At 43.4% G+C, this 22421-nt stretch overlaps 1 protein-coding gene across 19 annotated transcripts in view; it reads right to left on the reverse strand.

Annotated features, from left to right (window-relative positions):
- Positions 1-22421, reverse strand: part of HSPG2 (heparan sulfate proteoglycan 2) — a 936289-nt gene that overhangs the window by 335551 nt on the left and 578317 nt on the right. For all 19 annotated transcript variants that reach the window (XM_086921606.1, XM_086921602.1, XM_086921600.1 and 16 more), the window contains 3 exons: positions 14286-14344; positions 6075-6239; positions 1563-1673 (listed from right to left, as the gene is read on the reverse strand). In XM_086921606.1, coding sequence (XP_086777732.1) covers positions 1563-1673; positions 6075-6239; positions 14286-14344 — 335 coding nt within the window. The remainder of the gene's footprint in view (positions 1-1562; positions 1674-6074; positions 6240-14285; positions 14345-22421) is intronic.

Genomic DNA, 22421 nt, shown 5'->3' on the forward strand with positions numbered 1-22421 from the left:
GCCAAGTTTCTTAGTTTTGGGTCTAATCATTGGTTCCTGGATATGTACCTGTTGCCACTTTAGTTTGCATTTCCTGACTGCCTTATTGTGCTCATATCAACATGCTCCAGAGTTTCATGTTACTTGTAGTTGGTCACAACTCAAACCCACCCAACAATGGTACATCGATGCATACACTTAAAATTGAAGCACAATATAAGATGGCTATGATAAGTCTTAAACCTAAATAAATGATAGATGTACAAATTATGAAAATGAACTCCATTCCACCCGAGACATCAGAGCCATAGCACAATCATTAGTCCACTATACTAGCTGGTCTCCCTAAATCATCTATCTAACCCCTCAATTCCACTGCCTTTCCTTAAAAGTATCTTCTACAATAAAAACTATCAAATTAGAATCTATAATGTTTTATCACATATTGTACTTTTTTTTCTCCCTAAAACAGCTCACCCCAAAATGATAATAGTATTTTAATTATGTATGATTCCTCACTGGGACATAGCTAGGAGTGATGCATCCTTTGATCCAGATGACATCACAGGGTTGACCCCCTTGCCCCACCCCTTGCTACCCAAGAGCCTCCTGCCTGCTGCTAAAGTAAGGCAAGCAGTACAATCAACACACAGTAAACATGTGTCATGTAGCCTTACTTACCTTCTGTTACTGTCACTGCCACCATGACCTTAAAGGCACTGTCATGGTTACCAACCTGCAACACAGGACGAGTAGATGCTATACCTTGCTACCCCTAATTAAACACAGAGGATCACCTTTAAAGAAGCCTCTAGAAAGAAATTCACCTGATCTCATTGTATCAAAGTAGTGCACCATAATGATACATTCATGGTGCAAGATTGCATTCTTTCAGGATCCCTTTGCCTCTCAGCGCACACAGTGCCTCAAATGAGCCCTCTCCATTGGCAGATTTTGTATCCTGAAAATTCCACTGCCTCATAACAGTTCAAAGTAACATAATCCCAGAATATCAAAGCACACTTCATGTTTTGCCATGATACAAATGACAAAAAACCCATGCAATCTTGTAAGTTGAGTTGACCATACTGAGTTTGCAGTAGCCTACTACAGATGTGCTCAACTGCTTAGAAGGCTGTGATTAACCCTTGATTGTTGCAACATTTTAATGTTTTGGTCCTGAAGATCCATGGTAGTGTTCTGTAGAATTATGGTGCAAGGACCTTCTATATTAGAACATTATTAGAGATTATCACCCTGTTGCAAAACAGATTCCAGTACAAGTATAGTGGTAAAGGGCTCAGGACACAAAAAAACAATTGTAATGGCTGACTCCGATGTTTCAAAGTGTCCTCCTGTTGTTCCTTTACTCTCAAGCCTGTGGTACTTCTCTATGATAAACAACTGCACTTGTGGTGGTAGAAGTAATAGTTATGGTGGAAGTAATAGTAGTAGTACTGGTGATGGCAGTAATAGCTGTGGTAGAAGTAACACTGTTGCTGTATGGATATGTAGAGGATGAAACAAAGCAGATAACTAGCAGAGTACGACTTGTCCGACAATGTGTCAAGTCATGTGCTTGCCTGCAACGATGAGCTCAGCCCGGCTGGTATTGGCGCTCTGCAGATTGCGGCAGGTACAGATGTAGACACCGGCATCAGATGGCTGGATACTACGAAAGTGAAGCTCTTCACCTGGAGAGAGTAGAAAACAGATATGTTGAATCCTGAGGTTCTCAGCACCCTTCACACAAAGATGATAATGGTCAAAAAGACAACAAGCAATGGCATGTAAAGGAAACCCACGTTAACAGAAAGACATGCATACATTAATTAGTGGAGTATAGGTCTAATGCCAAATCACGGTCCCACACTCCGTATCCGGTTATAGTTGTTATGGGACAGGGACACAGATTACAGACAGAAACATACATGGAAAAACAAAAACTACAACTGATTAGTGTAAGAAAATGCGCTTTTCACGTACCTCCCACACACTTTTTGCTAGATTTTATTGCTGGTGTATGTGCTCTAAACACTGGGGCACTGCTGTTCAGCACCCAGTATATATTCCCTGACCCATAAAAATATGTAAAATTGGCTATGCTCTGACTAGAATAATTGACTTACTTTCAAGTCCCTAGTAGATGCCACTCTTTGTATCCCAGACATGTAAGCTAAATGTCACTAGTGGACTGCAGCACGTATTGTGCCACCCCTAAATTGACAAGTGAAAACACGACTCTAGGCCTGCTACTGCAGCTTAGCATGGCAGTTTTAAAACTGATGTTTCGACTTGCTAAAATAACCCTTTTAAAAGGCCTACAACTTGTGTGTATATTTATAAGTCACCCCTAGGCTTGGTGCTAAATGCCCATAGGGCAGGGTGCATTATATTTAAAAAGTAGGACAGGTATACTTGATGGTAAAGTCGAATTTTTAATTACTAGATGGCAAATGCCAGTTTTAGAAAGACTATTTAGCAGTTATGCTGCACTGTAGCAGAACATGAAGATCCTGGAGATATCACAAAAGCGAGTGATATATTGGGCCAGCAAGGGATTTTGTTTCAATGATTGAAAACCAGTTAGTGCGGAACTTCACTTAATTGCGTACTCACACTATTCGTGGATTATAACTGGAGAGATAAATTAACACTGTAAGTCAATAATGTTACCACACTAACATTATACGAAATGAAGCATTAATAATACAATAACCAGGTAGGTTGCAGTCAAAAATATTTTTGTTATTTTATTATCGAAAAGGAATTGATCTTTTGTTAAAAAATAGGGTACAAAAAATGCAGAAGGGATATACTGAAAGAGTGTTATTTGTTCACAAAGTATATCAAAACCGGTCTAAACTGCTAGTAAATGATGACTTTGACTTCAGCCGAACAATGACACGAAAATCAATAGTACTGAATAAATCAACAGCAGGGTTTAGACAATGTTGTCGACGCTTCGGTCTTTTTTGTGAGTTCATAAGACCATCTTCAGGACAAAGGTTAAAAGCATTAGGTAGAAGATCCTTTGTAGCAGACTTTTCATGTACTGCCTTATGAGACAAGGAGTGATGTCACGAACAATTTTGGAATAATGATTCTTGGCGAGAATACTTTAAAGTAGAGCTCAGTGAATACGTTTGGCTTTTAAGATCTGGCTCAGCATGAACAGCACTTGGGGCTTGTTTGAAGTTCAAAATTTGACTCTCGCGTTTTGGAGATCGTTAATTTCAAAACGAAAAGACTTCTTTCGGGTCAACCGGGTGTGGCACTTCCCTCGGGTCGAACGCGGCAGCGTATTCTAGTGAAGACACGATAATAAAATAACAAAAATATTTTTGACTACAACCTACCTGGTTATTGTATTATTAATGCTTCATTTCGTATAATGTTAGTAGGGTAACATTATTGACTTACAGTGTTAATTTATCTCTCCAGTTATAATCCACGAATAGTGTGAGTACGCAATTAAGTTAAGTTCCGCACTAACTGGTTTTCAATCATAGAAACAAAATCCCTTGCTGGCCCAATATATCACTCACTTTCCTGCCCAAGCCCGCAAGGGTAAATTGGGTTGCTCACCTCTTTATAAACATATCCCAAAAGCAGCATCCTCGATAAACCCAAATGAATGGACAAAAATTCCCAGGATGCCGTCAGCCTTGAGCTTTGACCCAGACAAACCGCCACACCTATGCCCGTAAAAAAGAAAAAACATCAGCTGCATGGAAGTTGGGATTTTCAACTACACGCCGCTGGGAGCGCCAACTAAATGCTGTTGTAGGAAATTACACCAGGAACCGAGGGAAGTGGAGAATCCTTGGGTAGAATCCATGCAAGGCTCAAAGTAAAGAGTCTTCTGCTCCAAATAGAGAAGAATTGACAAAAATAAAAGGGCTTGTTGGACTAAAGGTAAAGGTAAAATAAATGGTCCAAATGGGTATGTTTGAAATCCACTGACTGCAATACAATCATTTACCAGGCTCTATATCCATTTATAGCTTAGACTGCAGCCTACACCTCACAAGAATGTGCAATTTGAACATGATTACAGTGCCCGATTGATACCCGATGGCCAATTAAACATCAACTTTATGTAGTGAGAATTGATACGAGTCCATCCACAAATCAGGGGTAAGAAATTTATTTATATATTGTTTCAATCACTTACACAAACTTTGTTTATGCATTCAGTGCCCTAGAATTTAGGTAATCCCACCCTGAGGAAGACTGTCACTTGACACAGGAATTCCTTTAGAGAGGGTTGAAACGAGTTGGCGCACCTTTTTGGCTGAGGAGAGTGAACTCCGTTGAGGACTATTCCCTTACTGTACACCTGTATATGATGGACTGATAAAAGAAGGGAAACACTAAAAGGACACCAAAACACTACTCTCCTACCACACAGGAACACTTATTGCTCAGCTTATAAAGAGGATCCCTGTGGGAGGAAAACAGGCCCCTGAACTTATTTCGAGGGTGAGCTGAGAGCTCTAACCTACAGAAGAAAAATGATGCCACGTTGGATTTTGGCAGAGCAAGGCACTGTGGGATTGTTTTGAACCAACCCCTACCCCCCGATAATCATGTCAAGTCAAAGTGGGTGGGGATACCCCTGGAACCGTTTCCTCTATTGGTTAGGGGATCACCCCCTGCCAAACAACCAATGGCAGGCATAAAAGTGGCACCCCTGGATACCTTTCTGCTGGACACTACTAGATTTGAGGAAGGCAGAAGGATTTCGCCTGCAGAACCCAAGGGCTTGTTGGCTAGCCTCCTGTTAAGCTACAGATACACAAAAAGCTGCAAAAAGGTTACCTTCCTGAATAGCCCAGAGGACCAGTTCCAACTGGACTTGCCCTGGACATAGCTGGTGGTTTCCCCTGGAGGGAATTCTGACCCCCAATTGGTGTTCCTAAGGTTCGGAGGCACTTGGATAAGTGTGAGAAAGTACTCTGCCTGCCTAACCTTAAAAGATGGGACTTACAAATGTTTCCAAGGGTCATTGCCAAAAGAACCAGAGCTACTACTGGACCTCCGTCGAGCTGCAGTTGCCGACCTTGCATCGCCATTTGGAATCAGATTGGTGGTTTATCCCACTGAAAGAAGATGGACTTCCAAAAAAAGTCCAAAGGTAGAGTTCTTCAGTGGGAGAAGATGCTGAAAGTATCTGGCCGGCGAGGGGCCTTGCATGAGTACACATTTCCAATTTCTCTGACCCGGACCTTTCCGGCCAAAAGTGAATGGCTTCACTGGGACTTCACTAGGACTTCATCAACAGCTATCTGGCTTCATGAAACTTGCTTTGGACACTGCATGCTACCTTGACCGGTGAAGTTCTTCGACTTCCAAAAAGTTTTAAAGTCATAAGGTAAAACTTTACACAGGACTGAACCTGGTCTATGTATTCGAAGGGCACTCCATCGCAGCCAACCTTAACTTTTCACTTTGACCGGGTCTAGCCTGACCAGATACCTCCAGATTGCGGGTTGTTCTTTTTGGCGCCAGAAACATCTGTAACTTTGAAAAATCATAACTCCGGTTCTCTACATCTGTTTTTTGTTGTTTTGGTGTCTACCTGTTCATTAAATATTTTTATATTTCTTTACGTTTGAGTGGGATTTTTATTGTGTTTTCTACTTTTTAACTGTTTTGGTACTGATAAATGCTTTACACTTCTCCTAAGTTAAAGCGGTCTGCTCTGTGCTACAGCTACAAAGGATTGAGGCCAGATGCCACTATTACTTACGGAGGGTTACCACCCACTTCAACTAATAATCCACTTTCTCACAATGAGGAAGGATGTGAGGGAGCAGTGTGATGAAGAAAAATTCTAAATGCGAGAGTATGTGGGTGAAGAGTAAGATTGGTGTGAAATAGCATGGGGTGGATATATAAAAAGAATAAGGTGAGAGAGGGTGCAGAGAAATAGAAACACTGGAGAGATACAGAAATTGATTCCAGAGACAGGGAGAGTCCATGTGAATTAAGCCACATCAGCACAGACGATGTGCCCAAGATTAGAAGATGTCCCCAAGGTTGAGAAAATGTGATTACTTGATAGATTTCAAGTACTGGTTGCTACATACCTCTGGCTCTAGGCTGGGCATTGCTAGGTACAGGGCGACCATCCTCCCGTGACCAGTAGAAGTAGTATGGTGGACTCCCACTCACATGGCAGCGCAGAGATACCTCCCCACCCGGGGAGACAGTGGCTTTCGGAGGATGCACCTGAACGATGAAAGGAGCTCGATCTGTAGAGAAAAGTGAACAACAAGGGGATAAACACAAAACCTTCCCTTTTTTATGCAAGTCCGCTGGTTGCTCTGAGAAATGACAAGCTAATGACAGCTATATATCAAGGGAGGGAAAATCATGTTGTGCAATTTGTTTTAACATTTGCCATCAAAGGTCAGTGCTCTTAAGCTTTAAGGGGTAGTCTAGATGTTCATGGTCTGAATATGTAATCATAGATGTTATTTTAGGTGAAGCTCAACTATCTCCATGGAATGAACCTAACAGATCTGCAATACGAATAATATGATTGAAGTTTATAACTTTATTCTGAAATTAGCTACCATGGTATACAATAGTAAGCTCTGGGTAATCTGAAATATAGGTTTGTTCCAAGCTCTGACTTCTGTTTCACTTTGATCTCTGTTTGCACCTTTGGACGCAGAGCCCTCTGAAATCAGATGTATGCAGATCTCTAGATTGGAATCTTATTAGTATGAAATTGATGAATCCATTCCACAGAATAGGGAGGAGGGTGGGTCAGTGAGGAACCTGTAGTTAGAGTATCCATTAGAAAGCGTTTCACAGAAGGTATGTAACTTCAGATACCTTTCATTGTAAACACCCTCCGGTGTGAGACTGGAACCAGAAGATTTTCATAGCTACTCCCTTGCACGTCTGTAGGTGGCATTATGCAGCACTATGTCGGTTCTGAAGCAGTACTGTAATCTCTGGAATGGCTTAGACAAGAGTGAAAAGGTGCCTCTTTTGCATGGTTAGCCCCCCCCTTTTTTATTAGTTTTGATGCGGTTTCAAATGTAGTGCACAGGGTCCCTGCCAACTAGGCCCCCAGTGCCACTGCGCCTTCCCTAAAACAAACCCCCAATTGGTGCTTCTTCCCACTGTAGGTCCCTAGTAAATGGCACCCTGAGTACCTATGCCTGGGGGCTGAAAAGTGTCCCCTGGTACCCCCTCACTGGGACCATGCTACTGCCCTTGCAACCTGATTGCCCCTGTGAGGGAGGAAATGACAAAGTCGACAGGCCCCCTGCCTGGGTGCCATGCCAGCTACCACTATTTGACAGCATAGGTAAGTCACCCCTCTAGCAGGCCTCACAGCCAGGGTGCACTATACTACAAGGAAAGGCATATCTGCATGAGCAGATTAGCCCCTACAATATTGGGCACCATATCCTAATATTGTAAGTGCCAGGGGAGCCATAGAGAGTACATGGACTAGGAACCTGAAAACTCAAGTTCCATAGCACCATGATGGCTTTACTTAATACAGGCATGTTTGGTGCCAAACTACTCCTTCAAATAAATCCCCACTGTTGGCAGCCCCTGGTTTACACCCCCACTTTGGGGAGAAAAAAGAGGAAAATTAAACAAGCATTTGCAATGCAATAGGTCTCGCATTAGGAAAGTTTGAGCTATTGTTATTGTAAATGACACATTTTTTATGTAGGTGTTGGTTTTGAAAATAGCGAAATTGATAGCTTTGTCATTTACAATGCCAATAGTTATAACTCTCGCAAATGTGACACCTATAGCATTTGTAATGCAATGTGTGTTGTATTTACGTGACATACATGTATTGATATTACAAATAACAATGGATTTTAATTTTTTTGAATAATTAATACTTAAATAGAAGTTATTGTAATTTATAATGGCAATAGCTTAAACTTTTGTAAATAACTTTAGTGAAGATTATGTTCCGTGTATTTTATTGTGACGAAAATCCAAGAACAGAAGTGAAATATTAACATCTTTTTGTGACATTTGTAATAAAGCTTGAAACATTGAGAGAACATATTTGAACCAGTTGTTGTTGAATGGTTGCACAGATTGATACTGTGGTGGCGCTGAGTGATGTTGTGGTGGTGAACAAGTGATGCTGTGGCGTTCAGTGATGCTGTTGTAGCGCATAGCGATGTTGTGGTGCCCCGAGTGATGCTGTGGTGGTGCTGAGTGATGCTGTATGCTATGCTTTGTTTTGCTATCCTATGTTTTGTTTTGTTATGCTATGCTATGTTTTGCTATCCTATGCTTTGATTTGTTATGCTATCCTGTATTTTGCTATGCTATGCTTTGTTATGCTATGCTAGGTTGTGTTATGCTATGCTATGCTTTGTTGTGTTTTATTATGCTATGCTTTGTTGCGTTTTATTATGCTATGCTATGCTATGCTTTGTTGTGTTTTGCTATGTTTTGTTATGCTATGTGTTGTTGTGCTTTGTTATGCTATGTTTTGTTATGCTATGCTATGTTTTGTTATGCTATGTGTTGTTGTGTTTTGTTATGCTATGTTTTGTTATGTTATGCTATGTTTTGTTATGCTATGCTATGTTTTGTTATGCTATCCTATATTTTGTTTTGTTATGCTATGTTGTTTTGTTTCGTTATGCTATGCTTTGTTATGCTACCCTATGTTTTGTTGTGTTTTCCTATGCTTTGTTATGCTATGCTATGTTTTGTTATGCTGTGCTTTGTTATGCTATGCTTTGTTATGCCATGCTAAGATTTGTTGTGTTTTGTTATGCTATGCTATGTTTTGTTTTGCTATCCTATGCTTTGTTTTGCTATCCTATGCTTTGTTTTGCTATGTTTTGCTATCTTATGCTTTGTTTTATTATGCTATGCTCTGCTGTGTTTTGTTATGCTATGCTATGTTTTGTTATGCTATGCTATGTTTTGCTATGCCGGACGCGGCTCAACCTAAGATCTTTAAGGACCAGTTGGAACTTCTCATAAGTCATATAGGACGTCTGGCACAGCTATCCTTTCAGGCAAGCTATGTGCCTCAAGATTGGAAAACAGCGCAGGTTATCCCGATCAAACAAGAGACAGGCGAGCAGTCCGTAGATGCAAAGGGAGTACTACATGAATAATATTTATAATACTTCTACCCGATCCAGCAACATTTTATTTTTACTCTAATAAGAATAGGTTAGTACAGAGTGTAGTCGGTGGGCTTTTTCTAACGTGTGATACACCTCCATAAAAATAAACAAATCCAGTTTGGCTAATGTCTGAACTCCTGAGTTGCTGTAAAAACTACTCATTGTGTGATCGCTGTTAAGAAATGAATTTAAATTCTGGTAAGCATGCGCACAAATACAGCAGCTCAACGGCCAAACATTTGAATTCTTTAATTCGTAGTATTCATAATGCACGTGCTGTCAACCAAATTACATTTAAACCACCAGTCTAACTACACGGACCACAAATCGGTTGGATAGGAGAAGGAAGGGAAAGCTGGCATTATGGGCCAGGAGAGGCAGTCGGTTGAACAGAGAGACACGAGGGCTTCCTTGAACAGATCAGCACAGACAGGGGTCTTCTTATCACCAAAAGGCAGTGCAATAGTCTGGGAGCTGAAACAGACAATCTAAGGTGCCTTTGTTTGGTAATTTTAAACGGGAGGACAGCTAGGAAGGAGTGACTGCCAGATCTCAGATGCTTATTAGGTTTGTAAGGTGGTTTGGGACGTGTTCAGTGTCCATTAGAATTTAAGGATCATGCCACATTCATGAAAAATAAATGCAAATATTGAAGCGGCCCAGATTCATGAACTGCTCTTTGTAAATTACTGCCTAAAAAGTAATTTAATACACTTGCTCCACTCTTATCAGGTACAAAACCAACAAAAATCATTACACATTATGCCTCTTGCACTCATACCTCTAGACTGAATAGTGCACTCACGAGTGTTATGTATTTTTTGGTGGATGCTTTTTGCCTACCTTGAAGATCCATTAACTTGAGTAGCAGTGACGCTTGCCATTTAGAGCGCTTAGAAGCTGCAGTAGTCCGGATGCTAGTGCGTGGGCGCTGCGGGCCCTTTCAATCCGCCATCCGACTTAAGCAGCAGGCAGGCGGACACTAACAGGTGTGTGCGTGTATGTTCTGAAAATCTTTGCGAGTTGGAGTGACCACGCAGGACAGATAACTGGTTAGGATTTTGGTGCACAGAGGAGTGACGCCTGGGTAGGGGCCTGGTTGTCCGTACTCTACGTAGCCTCAAACTGGTAATGTGTAGTTTCTCATATAACTAAATGCCTTGTCTGAGCTCTTTCTGAAGGAGTTGCTGCAGCCATTTTCACGCTGTGTTAGTCGCCCGGAGAGCTCGCCAGTGCTTCTTGGCACCTCTTCATTCATTCGCACACTGTGGCATCCGGGACCCGGGGCACTGTAGGAACAGTACTCCTACTGACAGCTAACGTGATGCGTTTTCAAGCGCTCTGTATGTGTGTGTCTGTCTCTAAGCGCTCGGTGGCCAGCGCTCTTTGCATTGCTTTTGGACTCAGCACACTAACATTTCAATCTCTGGGCCTCCATGGCTCAAGTGGTTAAAAAGCTGCATATCGTTTGGGTCGAGGTGTATTAGATTGAAATTCATGCGTGGCTATCATTCAACACCATAGGAACACGCAAGACAAAATCCTTAACATCTCTCTGGAACAAGCCAAAATAACAAGCTCTTGGCATTGCTGTGAGGACAGGGGGGGGGTGGCGGGGGGGGAATGCGAGACAAGCCCTGGCGGCCGTGAAAAGTGTGCAGCAGGGGGCGGGGGAGCGGATCCCTTTGAAGCACGGCCTCGCGGCTGTGAAAGTGAAACAGCCTGAGGCCGAGCGCACGCTGGGGGAGGCGGATGGCTTTCATGTGGATGCGCTTTCCGCTTCAGTAAGCCAAAGGCACTGTCCAAAATCTGCGATGGTTTCAGAGCTTGGTTTCACCTCAATACTCTCGTCCTTTTATTCCTTGCGGAATATAATAGACGAGACCTAAAAAGATAGGAGATGCCCACCTCTGCCAACCCCATCTCTAAGGTGGGGGAAGCAAAGTGAAGCACAAATTTCAGTCCCCGCCATCTTGAAGATGGGGGGATCCCTCCAATCAGGGCTAGGTCTATGCCCCCTCCCACAGGAGGGTGGCATATTGTGGTTGGTCTTATTTCTGCAACCTCCGGTGCCACGCCTGCAGCCTCTTTGCCGAAAGAATCCCCATTGAAAAGCATTGGGCGCCTGACATTGAATTTTCACCCTGCAATCGGCTGCCCCTGTGCAGCTGGTGGTGTATGTGTGGTGCTGCTTTGTAGTCCCCCAAAGCTTGGCCCCTGCAACCGCTTTACTTACCTGCAAGCAGTGTGGCTCCAGGCACCCCCTGTACCCACTGGAAATCATTGAGTCAATCTCTGATTTTCATCTCTGCACCATGTACACTGTTGAGGAATCCCTGGACTCTGTGCACGGTATTTAAGTCTAGTGGCATTATGATTTCCAGAGCCATCTTCCTACAACCAGGAAATCCTGCAGGACATACCAGCAAAATGCCCTTACCACCTGACCTAGCTTTCCAGACAGTAGTGCTTTGTGAATGTATGGAATGATGCTCACGTAGCAGCCTGGCAGATATCGAACAGTGGCACACTGTGCGCCAGCGCAGCAGTAGCAGCCTTTGCTCTGATGGAATGAGAGGACAAACATTGCAGAGGCTGCTTCTTGGCAATGCCAAAACAGATCTTGATGGACATGATTATTCCATCTGGAGATGGACCTCTTCTGTACCGCTCTGCCATTTTGACCACCAGGGACACCCACAAAGACCAGACTGTCGAACCGATGTTCCCAGGCACTGTCAATATAGAAGCTCATGGCCCTCTCTGGGTTGAGACAATGGAGTCATTCTTCCACCTTGGAGGGATAAGGTGGGGCAAAGAAAGTTGATATGGGGGATGGACTTCCCTATGTGGAAGGGCATAACAACTTTCAGGAGAAAGGCAGCTTTTGTCTGAAGAACTAGCTTGCCTGGTAGAATTTGGTATACAGCTGTTGAACAGACAGAGCTTGTAGTTTGCTCATACGACACACTGAAGAAATCACAATGAGTGTTGTTTTCAGCTTAAAGAGACACAGGACACAGCTATGCATCAGTTCAAATGGGGAGCTTGAGAAAGGAGGGCAATACATTCGTATTTCCATAGACAGCAATTCTAAAGAGGGTTTGCAGCTTCACCCCAGCTTACAGCTGTGCTTGGCATTTATGGTTCCAGATGCACATTTTTAGTGGGTCAGACTCTTGTGGAAAATAGTTGTCGGTCAACGAGACCTCCTTATTTTTCATTTGGGACCATGAGTGACCTTAGAAGGCTACAGTAAAGTGTCTTATTTCTTGGTATGCTTAATGTTGGTTGTCAGCAAACTAGAATGCATTATCTATGTTAATATTAGTCATCATTTTAGCATACAGATTAAAGACTCCTTTGTAGATGCCCAAAACTAAGAGTATCTGCCCCTTTTAGTATTTAACATGTCATATAGGGAGAGTATCCAGGAGAATATCTTTCTCCAAAAACAGTGTATGAAGACCTGGGGACTGGTGTCATGGTAGGTGCCAAACTCAGATCCTTTTACGATGCCATCCCTAATTTAGGCACATTATTGTTCAGTTTGTTTCCAAATTAAGAATCTGAAACAAAGGGGTTTTATTTTGACCCCGTGTGTTTCTACGATATATATACACGGGTGATGTGGGGACTCAAAGTACAACAGGAAGACAGCTACATTTCTTATTTCTTTTCAGCTACAGAAGATGCAGGCATAGGATGAGCCCCATCAACTGATCACACAGTGGAGCACAGTACAACAGAGCCCATCAAAACAGTTCTACTCAGATTAAGGATGGCCTGAATTCATGTGAAGGAAGAGGTAAGCAGACTGCTAGTCTTGCTGCATCAGGGTAGCCCTGGCATTCTGCTAGCCTAGTGTCACTAGGTGAAGAGCATACCGACAACATGTAAAACAGCACAAACACATTGGATTATTCAATTCACTCCCTAGAGCTAAATAAGAAAGCCTAATTGAGTCTAAGAACAACAAGATGCCTCCCTGCCTTTCAGAGATACTGGACATTAGGAGGCCAAATCAAAGTCACTTGGTACATGTTACTTGATGTTTGTGGAGATTTGGAAATAACTGTGTTAAACTACACGTGAGGTACATAAAACATTTTTAAAAAGTCACTGTGACCAAAAAGTCAATTTATTTTCTTGAAGGCAAGAAAGACGCTTGCTTTCAATGATAAAATCAATTGTATAATATATATTATTTTCAACTTTAACAATCACATACATGCTATCCACTCAAGCAACAGAGCAATAGCCCTGAAAGCTAGAACAAATGAAACTCCAGCACTCCAGGGACTGTATTAATGTGGATAGGTTGAATTATTAACACAGGTAGGGCCTGATGGATAGTACTGAAATAATATACCATAGTTAATTTTTCATATCAAGACATCACTAGTTAGATTTAGCAATATGCCTAAGGCTCATACGCGCGTGAAAAATGATTGAAAATTTTACAAAAATACCACCATCCTTTTTCACTTTACCAACAAGGCCACTTCTTACATATGCACCATCCCTGGATGGAAGACATCACATCAAGACCTTTTGCAAACAAATGGCCATCACTTTAGAGGTTTTTTAAAAATTTATTTTTAAAAATAAAATGGGAAGAAAGATTTAGTTAGTAAAAAAACTTCACAATAGTGGATGACAGCAGAGTTTAGTAAAGTCAAAAGATATCTCTACTTATGGTTGACTACAGCGAGGTTGGCCGCACTGTACCATACCTTGAGTTAAAGGCTTGTAACAAAAGGCCATTTTCTGGGTTTCCCTAACCATCCTGCAGTTGGGTAGTACGCCCACAGGTAATGAAAGAAAAAGGTCCCCAACACCCAAACCAAGTGTTTGCACTTGACTTGGCACTATGTTACAGAATTAAGAGACTTGAAAAATCTGATAAGATTGTGATGAGAAGCCAGTGTTTGCAGGTCACCTGGGGTAAACAATCTGATGTAATGTCTGTAAGAACATTTCTATCCTCCTCATTTTGTGGCACAGATATTACACCAGGGGTCATTATCATATTTCAAAAATGATACGGTCAAATACATCCTTGCAACACTCGGAGGCCTTTGTTGTGGCTCATCTATGTAGCTAGGTATATGTTTTCTCTGGGAGAGCAATTCTTAATCCAGTGAAGCTCTTGCTTACCTGAAGGCACACATTTCTGGCCCTGAATGTTGGGGTTCCCGGAATATCCCGGAGCACATCTGTCACAGACCAAAATACAAGGGTAAATGGCAAAACTGTTAAACTTCAACAAAGTATGTAGAAAAAAACACACATTATCTTGTTCCTTCCCACTTGCCTATTATCTGCTTCAGGACACACTAGGGAACAACTCGGTCACAAGTGAAAGTCTTGACTTACCTGCCCCTACGATTACATAACAGTCTGAGCAATGTACTCAAGGCGACATTGGGTATATTTAAATACAAACTCTGCCATGACTTGAGGTAGAAAGAGATATAATACACTTTCTCATGTAACATAGGAAATCAACGTTCTGAGCTGACCGTTTATACCCCCTAACTGCACTTGATAATTAGAAAAGCTGAAACGAAATGTGCCTAAATACCCACTGTGTGGCAGTGATATATTCAGAAAAAATATATATTATCCTTTGTTGACTGTATGGGATTTTTGTGTACTACACAAACAAAATCAAATATACTTTGGTCAATATCACAGGGCCTCTGTGTCCCACTATTTGAATGTTTGTTCCAAACAACAAATACGTGGGCAAGGCCAATTCTGCCCCCCTCCAAGACTCAAAAACCCTCTCTCTTCTAAACATACGACCCAGGGTCAGACACCTGGCTGTAAAATAAACTTGGATAGAAGAAGCCAGAAAATGCCAGGAGGGGATGAAAAGCAAATAAACACAGAAGGATACAAGCAAACATTATCTTTCATTATGTCTTAGTTACAACTAAGTAACCTCAGGGTATAATGCTCAGATGTCAACCATTGACCAAAGCAAACTTCCAAAGTCGAATGCTGGGAGGGAGGTAGGGAGGGGGTAGTTTTCAAGCATGGGTGTATGTGTTTGTGAGAGAATTAGGAACTTTTCTGCTTCACTAATGGCCGCCTCATCACCTCCCCTCAATAACAGTGACTGCAGTTGGATAAAGTCAAAATTCTGGAAAAGACAACAAAGCATCAGAAGGAATAAGCTACTTACCAGTATGCATCTGTTCTTGGCATGTAGAGCTGCAGAGTTGTACATTTAGCAATAGATCGCCACCCGCTGTTGGGCTCGGATGATTGCAGGTTGTTGTTGTCTTCTTGGAAGAAGTCTTTGTACTCACGAGATAGGTGACTCCTCCCTTGGACAATACTGCGCATGGTCATCGACTCCATCCTCAGATTGTTTTTCGCCATGATGGGAAATGATGGAGTTAGTAGAAGAAAATAGAAAAGGATGTCCATGCGTGTGCATCTAAGTAAGATGAGTACTGGAACGGATACAAGTCCCGGGGAGGCGGGAGGGCATGTACCACTCTGCAGCTCTACATGCCAAGAACAGATGCATACTGGTAAGTAGCATATTCCGTTCGAGGCATACGAGCTGCAGATTGTACATTTAGCAACGATTGTGCAGGAGTGCCTCCCCTAGCGGTGGTCGCTTGTATCCGTTGCAGCATACTGAAATAGTGTTTTAAGTACAGCTTGGCCTACTGCTGCTTGGCTTGCACATCTAGACAATAGTGTTTAGTGAAGGTATGTATTATTATGTACCATGTTGCTGCTTTGCATATGTCCTCTAATGTTATGTTTCCTAAGAAAGCCATAGAGGCTCCTAGTTTGCGAGTGGAGTGCGCTCTAGGAGGAACTGTTAGTGTACTTTTCGCTTTTTGGTAGCATATTTGAATACACTTTACAATCCATCTGGCAATTCCTCCTTTAGAGATGGGATTGCCCTTGTGTGGGGGAGAGAAAGATACAAATAGTTGTTTTGTCTTTCTGAATGATTTTGTCCTGTCTGTGTAGTATAGTAGAGCTCTTCTAACATCTAGGGTGTGTAGAGCTCTTTCTGCAACAGAGTCCGGTTTTTGAAAAAACACTGGTAACTCTACTGATTAAGGTGGAAAGGAGTAATGACTTTTGGCAGGAATTGTGGATTGGTTCTAAGAACCACTTTGTTAGGGTGGATTTGAAAAAATGGTTCTTCTGTTGTAAATGCTTGTATTTCACTTACTCTTCTGAGAGAGGTGATGGCAACAAGGAAGGCAGTTTTCCATGTTAGGAATTGCAGTTCACACTGGTGTAAAGGCTCAAAAGGGCGACCCATAAGTCTTGTAAGGACCACATTTAGGTTCCATACTGGTGCAGGTGGTAACCTTGGAGGAATTATTCGTTTTAATCCTTCCATAAATGCATTTATTGCAGGTACTCTAAAGAGAGATAAATGCTGTTTATTTTGTAAATAGGCCGCGATTGCTGCTAAATGCAGGCGTATGGAAGAATAAGCCAAATTGGACCTTTGTAGGTGTAGAAGGTAACAGATGATATTTTGGATGGAAACAACCAGTGGATCAATGTGATTGTTACAGTATATTGCAAATCTTTTCCACTTAGCCGCATAACATGCTCTGGTAGTGGGTCTTCTAGCTTCTTTAATTATGTTTATACAGTCTTGTGGTAGGTTTAAGTAACCGAACTCTAAGACCTCAGGAGCCAGATCGCCAAATTCAGTTGGTTTGGGTCTGGGTGTCTTATTTCTCCATGGTTCTGTGTTAACAGGGATGGCGTGAGCCGTAATTTTTTTATGTGGAACCATTGAGAGATCCAGTAGCATGGTGAACCACGGCTGACGTGCCCATGTGGGTGCCACTAGTATTAGTTTGAGAGACAAGAAACCAACAAAGCCCATTAGGTTTGTTAAGAAAGACTTCACTCACCGACCTGGTCGGTGACTTGCTTCATCATCGGGCCCCACTGGGTGTGACCCAATGTCACCCGAGTGTGCTACAACGCCAGATTTGCTGAATTATGTGAACAGAGTGAAGTGGTGAGTTAAAATTGCCTTGTATTTATCAAAAATTGATTAAATGTATGATCACCAAGGGCAAGGTTAAAAATGTGTTGGTAAGCAAGGCCAACTAAATTGGATGGTCTGCTTCCAATAACATTAGGTGAAGAGGTGAATGGTCAACATGTTTCAGCCGATGTTGGTATAATTAACCTGGCATTCGTCAGGACCTAGACCTAAGAGGGTGTGTGCGTCCCGCTTTTTTGTTCGGTGAGCCCCCCCCCCCCCGTCCCCCCCAAGGCAATTTTAACTCACCACTTCACTCTGTTCACATAATTCACCACATAGCCCTCACATCGTCACATTACCAGCTCTGCAGCAAATCGTTGTAGCACACTGGGGTGACATTCGGTCACACCCAGTGGGGCCCGATGATGAAGCAAGTCACCGACCAGGTCGGTGAGTGAGGGCTTTCTTGACAAACCTAATGGGCTTTGTTGGTTTCTTGTGCTCCCTCACTTGTGTATATAAAAACCAAGGAACACTCTTTTGTTGTTTTTCCATAATACATGGCTGTCATGTTGTCCGTCTGGATTAGAACAGCCTGGTTTTGTACTTGGAAAGTTTTGAGTGCTAGGAAAATTGCTAACAGCTCTAAATGGTTGATGTGGAACTGTTTCTGTTGATTGTTCCACTGACCTTGTGTGGTATAATGCAGGAGATGGGCTCCCCATCCTGTGAGGGATGCATCTGTTGTGAGCACTATTTGTGGAACAGGATCTAGGAACGGCCGTCCCTTTGTCAAGTTTTTGGTGTTCCACCATTGCAGAGAGCGATATGTACGTCTGTCCACCAACACCAGGTCTGTGAGCTGACCTTGAGCCTGATTCCACTGTTGTGCTAGACATTCTTGTAGTGGGCGTATTTGCAGTCTTGCATGAGGAACTATGATATGCAAGACACCATCATGCCTATTAGTTTCATGAACACTGTGGCTTGAAGAGAGTGTTGGCATTGAAAAAGGGAACCTAAGTTCTGAATACTTTGAATCCCGGCTTGACTGGGATACGCTAGAGCTACTGATGTGTTTATGGTAGCTCCTAGATATTGTAGAACGTGCGAAAGCTCTAGGTGCAACTTGGTGTAGTTTATCATAAACCCTAAGTCGTGCAATGTTTGAATCGTTTGTTTTGTGTGTTGTACACACTGGTTGAACGATCTTGCTTTTATGAGCCAGTCGTCTAGGTAAGGGAAGACATGTATCTGTTGTCTTCTGAGATGTGCTGCTACTACTGCTAAGAACTTTGTAAACACTTGTGGTGCTGTTGTGACCCCGAAGAAAACAAGTTACTTACCTGTAACTTTAGTTCCCCAGTATTGGTAACTTTCATAGATTCCCATGCTTTGTATCATTCCCCGTCGGAATGGGAGCCTCGGTAAATAAAAAATACCATAGTAGTAAGCACAAAGTGAAAAATAGGCCTAGGCCTCATCTCATTTTGTAGCTTATCCACCTCTTTTTGTAAAAGAGACCAAATTCTTATAACAGCCAATCAGAGCAGCCTCACCCCACAGAACCTTCCTGAGAGAGCCTCAGAGCCTCAGATTTTCGTAGCCGTTGTGAACAGCAACATCACTGAACCATAAGGCTGAGCTTTCCCAGGGGAGGAGGGTGGGCGCATGGGAATCTATGAAAGTTACATGTAAGTAACTTGTTTTCTTGCCCCAGTATTGGAACTTTCATAGATTCCCATGCTTTGTATCAGAATAGCTAGCAGTAAAGAGTAGGCATATTTTGTCATCTGTATATCTGTAAATGTCATACATAATTCTTATAGGAAAACAGATACACATCTGCTTTGTGTTGCCAAACAACTACAAGTAATACAAAATATGCAATACAGGAAGGCGGGATAGAAAGGAAAGCTCACCGACTTATTGGAAAAGGTTCCCCAAAACCGCTTGGCCCACTGCCGCATCCTCCTTCACGGAAGAATCCAAGCAGTAGTGGCGAGTGAAGGTGTGGACACTGCTCCATGTCGCCGCTCTACATATGTCCTTGATCGGGACACCTGAGAATAGAGCCACCGATGAAGCCATTGACCTCGTAGAATGAGCACGAACTGCTCGCTGATGTGGCTTTCCCGCTTCTTGATGGCAAAACTGGATTGCATCTGCTATCCAGTGGGAAATGCAGGATTTAGAAATTGGACAACCCTTTCTCGGAGCACTGTATGAAACAAAAAGCTGGGAAGACTTCCTGAACAGTTTCGTCCTCTCTAAGTAGAACTTGAGACATCTATGAATGTCCAAAGAATGTAACGCCCTCTCTGCTGGCGTGGAGGGGCGCGGAAGAAGGACTTTAAGATCACTGGCTCATTCAGATAAAAGTCCGAGGGGACCTTTGGAATAAATTTAGGATTCGTCCGCAGGATGAGAACATCACTCTTAAATTGTAGAAAGGGTTCCTCAATTGTGAAAGCCTGGAGCTCACTAACTCTTCTAGCTGATGTCAGGGCCAAGAGAAGAGCCAGTTTCCAAGACACAAACTTCATGTCGGCCCTGTGAATAGGCTCAAACAGGGCCTTCATCAGATGTGACAGGACCAAATTCAGATGCCAGGCTGGTGGTGGAGGCCGGCCTGGAGGAAAAACCCTGAACAAACTTTTAAGGAACTGTTTAACGATCCTCGCAGACCAAAGGGAAGGACCTGATGATGATCGTCTAAATCTAGAAATGGCCGCCAGATGTACCTTTATAGAAGAGTGAGCCAATCCAGATTTTGCAAGAGAAAGAATGTAAGGCAAGAGTTGGTGCGGTGCAGAAGTATATGGATGTAGACCTTGTCTCTGACACCAAAGGCAGAACCTCTTCCACTTCGCCCGATAGGTTTTATTAGTACTAGGTGCTCGGGCCTGAGCTAAAATGTCTCTACATTCTCATGAAAGATTCAAAGCCTGGAATTCTCTGAACTCAGGAGCCACGCTGTCAATTGAAGGGACCTCAGGTCTGGATGCAGAACCTGTCCCTGAGCCATTGTTAATAGTGACGGAACAGGCCGCTGGAGAATCGGTTGATCTTGGGAGAGAAGGAGTTTTGTGTACCAATACTGCCTGTGCCATGCTGGTGCAATCGGAATCATACTGCACGGCTCTGCCTTGAGCTTGCGGATCAGTCTCGGGATCAGCGGAATAGGTGGAAAGGCGTAAACAAATGCGCCGTACCAGGCTATCAAAAGCGCATTCCCCAAGGATCCCTGATGGTGATCCTTGCTTGCGTAGCACTGGCATTTGGCGTTCTGAGGAGTCGCAAACAGATCAATGGTTGGGGTCCCCCAACATGAAAACAGTTCCCCCAGAATGGTCTGATCCAATTCCCATTCGTGGCGGATAGTGTTTTGGTGACTCAAAGCGTCCGCTGTGGCATTGAGTGTGCCTGCAAGATGCTCCGCTGAAAGAGTGATATTGTGTTGGATCACCCAATTCCACAGTCTCTGGGCTTCCTTCGAAAGGGTGCAGGATCTCGTCCTGCCCAGCTTGTTTATGTAGTGCATGGCCGTGGTGTTGTCTGTACGAACCACCACTGGACGGCTGCGGATCCTTGGAAGGAAAGCCTGTAAGGCTAGGCGGATGGCCATAAGTTCCAGTAGATTGATGTGGAACTTGCCCTGGACTGTGCTCCAATGACCACTGACTTTCAGTTCTTGGAGGACCGTTCCCCTCCCTTCCATTGAAGCATCTGTTGTCAACACCATGGGAGATGGTGGAAGTTGGAATGGCAAACCTACTGAAAGATTCTCTTTTAGTAACCACCAGCAGCTTGCTTTTCGCATTCCCGGTGTGATCACGATCTTGTCGTCGAAGGAGCCGGTTACCTGACGCCATTGCTTGTCCAGTTGTTCTTGCAGTGGACGCATTCGAAGCCTGCAGTGTGGTCTCAATGGTATGCAGGATGATATCGATCAGAGAAGCGATTTGTATTGGTGCACTGACAGAAACTTTCTTGTGTGCAGGAGGCGAGCTGAGAGAATCAGTTTGGTCTGGCGCTCCTCCGAAGGGAAAGCCATGCAGCAATCTGTGTCTAGGATCGCACCCAAAAACCTCGCTGTCTTGGAGGGGTGCAAAATCGATTTCTCCTTGTTGAGCCGAAGACCCAGCTGCTCGAACAGTTGACTGCAGCTCGTGACTGCCCTGGATGCTTCTTGGAATGAAGGAGCCTTTACCAGCCAATCGTCCAGATATGAGAAGACTTCGAAAGACTGCCTCCTGAGAAAAGCTGCCACAGGAGCCAGTACCTTTGTAAAGATCCTTGGTGCGGACCGAAGACCAAAAGGCAGTACTCTGAATTGGAAATGGCTCTGGTCTACTGTGAATCGAAGATATTGGCTGTGAGCTGGATGAATGGGCACATGGAAATATGCATCCTCCAAATCTAGGGTTGCCATGTAGTCCCCTGGATTGAGAAGACGGAGAATGTCCTGAAGGGTGACCATCCTGAAGGATAACTTGATGAGGTAAGTGTTGAGCTTCCGTAGATCTAAAATCGGACGCCACTTCTCCTTCGTTTTCCAAACCAGGACGAACCTGGAATAGAACCCTTTCCCATTCTGGGAATGAGGTACAGGCTCTATTGCCCCCTTGATGAAGAGTTGGTGGGCCTCGAGACGAAGAAGTCCTAGATTTTTGGGTGTAATGGCGTCTGGAGCTCTCATTGGAGGAAGATTTTGAAACTCCAACGTGTGTACTCCCTTGATGATGTTCAGGACCCACTGGTCTGATGTTATGACCTTCCAGCTGTTTAGTCAATGGGCAATCCTGCCCCCCACTGGTGTTAACGAGGGTACAGGAACAGTAGAAAGAGCCACATGGCCGCTATTGTCTCTTAGTATTGTCTCTCCTCTGTTGCCCTCACGTCCTCTCGGCTGCTGGCGAGAGAAAGACCCCGACTGACCCCTCTGTGAATATTGGAGTTTGTATGACTGGCCAGGTTGGGAGTAGGAAGAGGAGTAGCATTGCTGATTGCCGCCTCTGTAGGATGGGAAACCTCTTCCTCTTGCCCCCCTAAAAGGAACTTTACGGTATTGTAATGTTCCCAAGGACTTAGCCGTATCAGTATCTTTCTTTATGCCTATTAGGGCGTCATCCACGTGTTTACCAAATAACATCTCTCCATCATAAGGTAGGTCCAGAATCTTGTTCTGTACTTCCTGTCTAAACCACGTGGCTCGCAGCCAACCCTGGCGCCTTAAAACAGCTGAGCCTGCTAGCGCTCAAAAGGCAGTAGTAGCTATATCCATAGCGCAGTCGATTACC

This window comes from Lissotriton vulgaris, chromosome 5 (genome assembly GCF_964263255.1).
Source record: "Lissotriton vulgaris chromosome 5, aLisVul1.2, whole genome shotgun sequence".
Lineage (NCBI taxonomy): Eukaryota > Metazoa > Chordata > Amphibia > Caudata > Salamandridae > Lissotriton > Lissotriton vulgaris.